The sequence below is a fragment of the Capricornis sumatraensis genome, chromosome 2, assembly GCF_032405125.1.
Source record: "Capricornis sumatraensis isolate serow.1 chromosome 2, serow.2, whole genome shotgun sequence".
Classification (NCBI taxonomy): domain Eukaryota; kingdom Metazoa; phylum Chordata; class Mammalia; order Artiodactyla; family Bovidae; genus Capricornis; species Capricornis sumatraensis.
The window spans coordinates 66,573,575-66,583,135 of record NC_091070.1 but is presented as its reverse complement, the minus strand read 5'-3'; the positions used below and the strand labels follow the sequence as shown (position 1 = coordinate 66,583,135).

The 9,561-nt window shown below is 53.8% G+C and overlaps 1 protein-coding gene across 1 annotated transcript; it reads left to right on the top strand.

Moving 5' to 3' along the window:
- Positions 1–2,884: 2,884 nt before the first annotated feature.
- CHST14 (carbohydrate sulfotransferase 14) lies at positions 2,885–4,721 on the top strand. The gene has a single exon (XM_068965760.1). It carries the CDS (start codon positions 2,885–2,887, stop codon positions 4,013–4,015), a length of 1,131 nt encoding a protein of 376 aa, XP_068821861.1. The 3' UTR covers positions 4,016–4,721.
- Positions 4,722–9,561: the final 4,840 nt, after the last annotated feature.

Sequence of the window (9,561 nt, the reverse complement as noted above, 5' to 3'; positions counted from 1 at the left end):
AGTGGAAGCATAATTCATGTAAAATATATTTTAGTTGATATTTTGTAAAATGCACTTTTTGTGTGTGTCGACCCTGGTTTCTCAGATCTGTATTTCAGTGTTTACAAGGGAGGGAGGGCCTTTCCTCACCTCCCTTTTGACAGAGATTAGAAGTACTTCTTTAAGAAAAAAATAAATTTGAGAAATTGTATTGATTTAGAAAAGGACCATTTTCTGCGTGTCCTGTCATCTTTTTGTGTGTGGGCTCACACCTCTTTATTTTGGAGGGGCTCCTTCTTAACTATTGCAGTGCAAGGACTCACTGAGGCCAGTAAGCCAAGAGCACAGGAAAGGGGAGGGCGGGTGGAGAGCAGCAGCAGGAGAGGACACAGGGAATGGCAACTTGGCGTTGATTTCTTCGCATCGTGGTAGCTGAAGCCACCTGCCTGGGCTGAGGGAAATGCTCGGGTCACCAGTTCTCACCTGGCTGGTGACCTGGGAACTCGCCTCCAATTGGTTGCATGGTGAAGATACTATTTCATCACCTTCGGTCATGCCCCTGGAGAACTGGTCAGCAGAAACTGAGGGCCTTGGCATCTTGCACCTGTCACTCACAAGGAATTGAAGGCCACATCATGAGGCAGGGACTCAAACCTGGACCATTGGTTCAGTCAATCCAGCCCTCGCCCCAAAGCCTCAGTGTTGACTGTGTCCAAGGTGGGACGTCGTCTAAGGCTGGGGGTGTTCCTTGGAGGCAGTTAATGCTGCTCAGCTGTCCCTTGCATTTTGGAAGCACGTCTGGGTAGGTGCATTTCCATAGGGGTTACTGGTGACACAAACACCACCATGGACGTACTGTAGCACTGACATCAGTGTGCTGCCCACGAGAGTCCCATGAGATGGGTGGTATCCTGTCATTTTACAGACAGGAAACTGGTGTGGAGACAAGTATTTCGTCTAGAGACTCCTTTAGAGTAAGTGGCTGTTCCTGTATTCAGACTGCCTCACTGTGACTGCTAACAGAAAACTGCTCAGAGAAATGAACGCATGTGACCCATTTAGCAAAAACTTTCTCAAAGTTGTTTTCTCCTCTCCTGGTATAAAAGATGTTCAGTCACTTTAGTCGTGTCTGACTTTGCGACCGCATAGACTAGCCCGCCAGGCTCCTCTGTCCATGGGATTTCCTAGACAAGACTACCGGAGTGGGTTGCCATTTCCTTCTCCAGTGGATCTTCCCAACCCAGGGATCGAACCTGCGTCTCCTGCATTGGCAGGCAGATTCTTTACCACTGAGCCACCTGGAAAGCCCATAAAAGATGTACTTACTGTTTTCTTCTTTTTTCAAAAAGACTTCAGTAGAAATAATCCCACTACCATAAATCTACCTTCGGTGCTCTTGGAAACAAGGAGCAGTTTAGTGATGCTAACTTCTAAATCAGTGAATGGTGCAGCCTGAGACACACTCTAGCATTCAGACTGGGAGTAGTGAGTCTGCTCTGAGGAGCTGAAGGCCTCCAGGCTTCCCATTCCTGAGGACTCCTCCTCCTCTGAATTGTTTTCATCACTCACTAAACTCAGAGCCTCTGGCATCTTCTTTGCCATTGCCCCCTCAGTACTGTGTGATCTGGGGTCAGCTGCTTTCTCCCTCCACATTTGTGCTCCATTAATCTCAGGATTGTGATTGGGAATTTAGGTTTTAGAATCAGAGCAATCCATGTAGAGTCTCAGCTTCCCTGAGCCTCTCTTGTTTCTTGAGCTACTCAATGGGAATGCGCAGCGTGGCTGTGACAACTAGAAAGAATGAATACAAAACACTGACGACACCCGTCTCAACAACTGTGGACACCGCTCTGTTTCAGAGCCTCGCTGGCTGCCTGCTTGTAAGAGTGAAGTGTGGATACAGTTCAGATCAATACAAACTGTCCACTGACATCCAAGTCTTTCCCTGTCTCTGCCTCTAGTCTACATGGCTAGCCTGGTGGGGTTGAACACAGTTTGGCTCCAGGCAAGGAAGTTGCTACTCAATGGCCCCAGCTCCTCACCCTTCACATGTGTGCTGATCACACCAGGAGTCATGAGGTACCAACTTGTCACTGGCCCCTCACAAGAGAGTGTCCCAGCTCTTCAGGCCTGGAGGAGGGAAGACAGGAGAGGAGATTCCATTTCAAGACATCCATTGGATAAATGGATAAACACTAACCAGGTGCTGTTTTAAATCCCAGGGGTCACTGCCTGACAGTTTAGTTGGAGTAGCCCGACACAGCAGATAGGGGAGCACACTGGGACCTCCAGAAATTTGGAAGAAGAGTGCAGCGGCCCCTTGCCTCCAGACCTGTTGGAGTAAGGGCTCTGCCAGGTCATAGGGTGCGGCGGCCAAGCATTGTGTTCAGGTTCTGTCCATCCAGCTTCCTGGGCACGCGCTGCGCGGGAGAGGGAACCGCGGCCTCGGTGTTTTCTGCCTTTGGGGCCTCGGCAGCTCTTGTGCCCGAAGGCCAGAGGACCAGAGCGACCCTGGCTCAGGCAGTCCTTTCCAGGGTAGGGGTCCGCACACGCCCTCCCAGCCCGCTCACTGCAGGGGGGCCCGCCCCTCTCCCCGCCCCTGGCCTGGGCCCGCCCCCGCGCCTGTGTCACCGCGGGGCCGGGGGAGGAGAGCGGCCGGGCGGGACATCCGGCCCAGGTCCCTCGCCGCGCCCGCGCGCTGCCCGCTGCCCGCCGACCGCTTCGGCGCCGCATCCCGGGAGTGGGCCACCCCGCGCGCGCCGGGGGCCTCCAGCCAGCGTAGCTCTCCCCGATCCCTTTCCGGGCTCGCGGGTCCAAGCCCCCGGGCCCGCCCCCAGCCCGAGCCCGCCTCCCAGACAGCCCTCGGATCAGCCTGGCCCACGCAGGCCCCCGCCCCGGGAGCACGATGTTCCCCCGCCCGCTGACCCCGCTGGCGGCCCCAAATGGCGCCGAGCCCCTGGGCCGGGCGCTGAGGCGGGCGCCCCTGGGCAGGGCCCGGGCTGGGCTGGGCGGGCCGCCCCTGCTGCTGCCGTCCATGCTGATGTTCGCGGTGATCGTGGCTTCCAGCGGGCTGCTGCTCATGATCGAGCGGGGCATCCTGGCCGAGATGAAGCCCCTTCCCCTGCACCCTCCCAACCGCGAGGACGCGGTCTGGCGCGGGACGATCCCCAGGCCTGGGAGGCTGTCCCTGGATGCGGGGGACTCGGACCTGCAGGTGAGGCAGGACGTCCGGAACCGGACCTTGCGGGCAGTGTGCGGACAACCGGGCATGCCCCGGGACCCCTGGGACTTGCCGGTGGGGCAGCGGCGCACCCTGCTGCGCCACATCCTCGTGAGTGACCGCTACCGCTTCCTCTACTGCTACGTGCCCAAGGTGGCCTGCTCCAACTGGAAGCGGGTTCTGAAGGTGCTGGCGGGCGTCCTGGACAACGTGGACGTCCGCCTCAAGATGGACCACCGCAGCGACCTGGTGTTCCTGGCCGACCTGCGGCCTGACGAGATTCGCTACCGCCTCCAGCACTACTTCAAGTTCCTGTTTGTGCGGGACCCCTTGGAGCGCCTTCTCTCTGCTTACCGCAACAAGTTTGGCGAGATCCGAGAGTACCAGCAGCGCTACGGAGTTGAGATCGTGAAGCGGTACAGGGCTGGAGCGGGGCCCAGCCCTGCGGGGGACGATGTCACCTTCCCCGAGTTCCTGAGATACCTGGCGGATGAGGACCCCGAGCGCATGAACGAGCATTGGATGCCCGTGTACCACCTGTGCCAGCCTTGTGCGGTGCGCTATGACTTTGTGGGCTCCTATGAGCGGCTGGAGGCAGATGCCAACCAGGTGCTGGAGTGGGTGCGGGCACCGCCCCATGTCCGATTCCCAGCTCGCCAGGCCTGGTACAGGCCAGCCAGCCCTGAAAGCCTGCACTACCACCTGTGCAGTGCCCCACGGGCCCTGCTGCAGGACGTCCTGCCCAAGTATATCCTGGACTTCTCCCTCTTCGCCTACCCATTGCCTAATGTCACCAGAGAGGCCTGTCACCAGTGACCATCGGTGTGGGCCAGCAGTTGTTGGGGACTGGTTTTGACAATGCCAGCTTCTGTGTTGCCGTACAGTGAAACCTGGGCTCCAGCGTTTCTCTTTGTCTAAATGCCTAGCTGGAAAGGACTGCCCTTGGAAGTTCCTTGTCCAGGGCGGGTGCCCACAGTGGCTCAGACGACAAGGTTGGACAGGTGGCCTGGTGCTCTCCATAGGGGCGTTTCTTGGGAGCCAGTGTGATCCTTCTTGCCCTGGCAGGGCAAGATACCAGTTTTTCTAGTGAGGCAATACATCTCTTCTCAAGACCGGCTCCATGGCCCTGCCTGCAGGGATTTTACTGTCCACTTGATCAACCTTAATTTAACCTGTAGCCAAGCCCAGAGGTGGTGCCAACCAGGAGCATGACCAGAGCTGGGGGCCATGTGGCTCTGATCTCCCGTTCATCCACTTCATGTGCCTTAGGGCTGGAGTCAGTTGTGCCTTATAAATGACTTCTGTATCGTTCTGCTTCAGACTTACAATTTCCTATGCTTGCCAGGTTCTTTCCATTTTTCCCAAGGAAAGGAAAACTGAAAGAGCCCCTGCCTGATAGCTCCAGTACCTGGCCCTACAGCATCCAAAGACCCCTGTGCCCAGCCTCTTCTTGGGACTCTGGGCACTTTCTCCCATCCCCCAGGGTTGTGACTGTGGCTGATGTATGTGGCTGCCACTTTTCTGATGCATTTATTTAAAATTTGTACTTTTTTATAGAACCTTTGAGAAGGCTTTGTTTTCCTAATAACTGAATTTTTTAATAAAGCCATTTTGTATACAAGGTCAGTATCTCTGATTCTCCCTCTGAGCTCCTGTGTGTCCACCAAGTCCCCTTGATGTCCCTCTCCCCAGAACAGGAGAGAGAGCTTGCAGGTAGAGAAAGTTGTCACTTGCTAGGGCTATTCATCATACCATGGAGCCTTTGAGAGCTTCCTATAAGCCATACCAATCACTGACTCAGTTTCTGGGGCGCCACCATTAAGAAAGGCCCCAGGCCTAGAGCACATCTACATGATTATTCCCTGAAGGTAAGTAAAGATATTTCTCCTCTTAGGCAGGAACACTTCTTGACCGAGGAGGCCCTCAGTTGAAAAGCAGGATCATTGCATGAGCCGGGGGAGGTTATTCCTGGCATTGAGAATTATAAGGAAGGCAAGGAGGAGAATTATAAGGAAGGTTGAGTGGAGGGGCCAGCTTTTGCTGACTTAGATTCAGAGGAGGTTGTGAGCAATGTGGGAGGAGTACTATCAGGGTAGTAGAGGACAGGCCTCAGTGTGACTCATTCAGCTTCTCTCCAGAGACCCCCAGACCTGAAGAACAGGAGGCAGGGCCTGCTAAGCCCCTGGGAGAGAGTCACGGCCAGAGCTGGCCCTAGTCCTAGTTCATAAGTCCCCCATGGGAACTGCTGTACTTCAGGGACCTGGGGCTGTGGTGAGAGGTGATGCCTGAGGGAGGGAGGGAGGTGGGAAGGGCCTCCTTGCAGATGTCACTTTTACCTGGCCTTGCTACTGGCCTGACTGGAGAAGTAAACTAACCACATTTGGGGGAAGGGGCTTCTTTGGGCACTCGTGTTTCTTTGCCATGACTCAGCAGGAGGCCTTAACTGATCCCCTGTGTGGGATCCTCAGCTCCTGGAGGTTCCACCTCAGATAGCTCCTACCATGCTCACCGTATCTGCCCAGTTACTTGTCAGTCTCTCCCACGGAGAATGTGAATTGCATGAAGGTGAGACTGAATCTTTCCTGTTCACATGACATTCCCAGGACCTAGCCCAAGGGACCAGCAGGAGGTAGATGGCCTTAGCAGAACCAAGGTGGTCATCTTGACGCAGGACAGAGAGTACTGTGCTTGCAGTCACCTAGATTGATTGATTGAGTCCCACCTCTGCTCCTCACCAGCTGCCCAACCATCTCTCTGACCCTCCATATGTTCCTCTGTATCATGGGAATAATAATGCTTATCTTACACGTAGATCGCTGTGAGGAGTGACGAAGACAAAATGAGTCAAAGGCCCAACCCAGCACCTGGTTTGATAGATGTTCTCTGAAATGCTAATTGAACACCTGATCCCTTGGAGGCCTATGGGGACAGGGAGAACCCAGGACACTGTGTCCACTCACTTCCTCTGCCAACCGGTCAGATCTTCTCTGAGCTTCCGGCCCTTCAGGACCTCCCACCCCTACCCCCACCCTCATCCCCACTCTGTCCCCAGTCTCTTGCTCCTTGGCTGGGAACTGCAGCCTCAGATCCAAGGCAGCTCCTCAGTCTTCCTCCCAAGGCCCTGCAGCATCGAGCCCAGCTGCTGTGTTTGCCTTGTCTCCCACAACAGCCGGGTGCTACAGGTTTTAGCCTGTTCTACAGATGCAGAACCTGGCACAGAGAGAGTTAAGTATCCCGAGTGAAGTCCCTCTAATTTGGACCTCCCAAACTGTAGGGGCATGGGTGTGCAGAGTGACAAAGGGAGAGATGGTAGAAGGTGAGGGTGTAGAGAGAAGAGGGGATGGGAAGGTTAAGGGAGATGAAGGAGGGTTGGGGGTGGGGATGTGAGTGGATTTAGGGGCATTCACACACATTCTACCTCCGCAGTTCTTTCATTCCTTCATTTGCAGAGAACCCAGTTCAGCCCAGCTGACATTTGCCATTCCCTGCCCTGGAGGAGATGCCGTCCTTGATGTGGTTAGCTTATTGGCTACTCTCGACTAGACAGAGAAGGGTGCCAGGCCACAGAGCATCCTGACAGCCAGAACCAGACACCTTGTAGTGTGGGAGGAGGGTTTGAGGTAAAAGAGGTCCCGCTTAGATAAACTGCCACTTTCTGTCCTTTTTCAGCCTAGAATCAGCCCGTGAGGAACTTCACTGGGGATCTACCTTTCCTTTCAGTAAAATGGACTTCCTCAAAGAAGCTGCCATGGCGGTGGCAGAGAGTTGTGTGGGTGCGGCCAGTCCTAGTGGGGCTTGCCTTATACTGGGTACCCAGGCCAGAGCTGGAGGTGTGTGGTGAGCTGTGAGTCATCAGGGTTGGGCCGAGGGCCTTCTCGGGACTAGACACCTGGCCTCTGTCTACTCAGGATTCCCCCTTTCACTGGGTCCATCCTCATCCCCACATGGAACCAAGCCCTACGCCACTGCCTGGTGACTCTGAAGACAAGTGAGTGAAGTCGCTCAGTTGTGTCCGACTCTTTGTGACCCCATGGCCTGTAGCCTACCAGGCTCCTCCCTCCATGGGATTCTCCATGCAAGAGTACTGGAGTGGGTTGCCGTTTCCTTCTCCAGGGGATCTTCCCGATCCAGGAATTGAATGCAGGTCTCCCACATTCCAGGCAGACTCTTTAACCTCTGAGCCACCCTGAAGACAAAGCCCCCTTTAAAACTTACTGCATCCCTACCACTGAGTCCTCTTGGGCACAAGAGCATGATGTTGGCAGCTTAACTTCTCTCAGCTGAGGGTGATGAACAAAGGAAAGAGGGGGAACCCAAAGGGACCTGGCCTTCTGGGTCTGGGTCCTGGCTTCACCTCCAGGATCCAGTTCTGATCCATCTTTCAACCGTCTGAAGCTATTGCCTAGAAACCATGTCACCTTAAATTCTAAAGTCCTTTCCCCTCCGCTTCCCACCTCTGTCCCACCCACCACACAGACCGTCTGCAGGAAACTCCGAAGTCCAAGCGGAACCACTGACCCAGGGGATACAGAGCCCTCACCTTTCCCAGGGGCCAAAAGGAGAGCAAGCCTGCTGGCCCCCTCCCAGGGTGAATCCAGTGCTTTTATTTATTTATTGAGCCAGTCCCTGCCTGGCCTCAAACAAGAGAAAAGACATTCTTTCTCTTCTTAAAGGGAAATAAGAATTCACAATGGCTACTCTGAACTGAGAGTACCTGTGCCAGCGGCACAGTGGAGTACTTTAACTCATCATCCTCTCCCTTCTTAACAACCACCCAACAAGATAAGTAAATGTATTCCCATTTTATAGATCCAGAAAGTAGGACTAAACGACTTACCCAAAGAGGTGGTGGGGCTGAGATGAAAACCCAGCTCCATCAAGTGTTTGGACCTCCATAGGTGAACATGAATCACAAGTTACCCAGCTCATTGGGTTTGCTGCAAAGCATCGTGTTCATTTTCTCTAATTTTTGAGCCCTTTTCCTCCAAATCTCCTTCCAACATTCCCCAAGCAATTCTGTTTGCAGGCCTCTCCAGCTATTATAAAACTGTCCAGAATTGCCCACCCTGAGAACCTACTTTCCAGTAGATCCAGACTGAATATAGTAGATTTTCAGTTTGGGTCTTCTGAGAAGTAGATACCAAGACAGAATTAGATGTGCAAGAGATTAATAGGAGAAAACAGCTGTGAAGGGGGAAGGGAGCAGGAACAGGAGCAGAAATAGGCAGGCAGTGTCTCCTGACCCTTGAGAAAGGAGAGCAGGAAGGAAAAATGGGGTGGGAAGAGTCTCAGATTACAGTGCCCCTCTAAGAAAGTCTCAGCAAGGCTAGTGGGAAGTCCCAGGCCAAGACTGCTTTTTGGAAGAGTCCTCCACTGAGCAGAAATGGGGGGACACGAACATCGTAGCAGATTGAGGTGCAGCAGCTGGGACCTATCAGCCAATTCTCTTCTCACAGCAGGTTCTCTTGAAAGGAGATGTGAGCCAGGCACTTCCACGGCTGCCACACAGACCTGGTTACTCCAATCTGTGGGCACTGGTCTCCATAGGTTCTGTTGACATAATGACCTTTTTCACAAATAGAAAACGGCTGTTAGCCTAGCAAGAGCCTCTAGGTGTCAGGCATCTTGAAGTAAACTGTTCCCCATGGTCATTCCGTGGCTTTATAGCAGGACTACTGCCCCTGCTCTAACTCTGGGTGTTGGAAGACGTGTGCTATCACTGTTCCCAAGTGCCTGTACTGTAATTTTCATGATGTGTTCTCTGAAACTTACCCAACTCACTGCAGGCTTGGGTTATTGTTGATTGGGTGGATATTGATGATTATCTTTGCTTAGCTTCCATGTCTCATAGGCTCACCCTTTCAGCTGAGAGCAGAATCACCCAGAGATTGAGTCTGGGTGATGGAGCCCCAGATCTCCAGGGCATACAGTCTAGATTTTCTCCCAATAGGCTCATCCAGATGGACTTAAGCTGCAGGACAGCTTGAGAGGGAAGCAAAATTCCCCTAAAGAGAGTTTCTAGGGACCTGCATGCCCAGGAGTACCAGGTACTCTGTAGACTCCTCTACCGAGCTCTTTGTACTGCCTGGGCCCAGACCCCTCTGTAGAGGAGTCCCCATGGAAACAAAGAGAATCACAGTGTTAATCCTGATGGTGCCCTTGTGGGGAGATCAGGAGGACCAAGTTTGGGCCTGGTCTTCTGCTCCTCAACCCTCCAGCAGGAAAACTTTGTGAGCCTCAGCCTTTGGGTGGGGCTTGGGAGACAGAAACACATGAGGGGCTTGAGGAACTTAGGAAGGAGGTGCCTGTTATGTTACTTCTTCCACTGGCCCTGCAATGCCCACCCCCAGATCTGCTGGGCC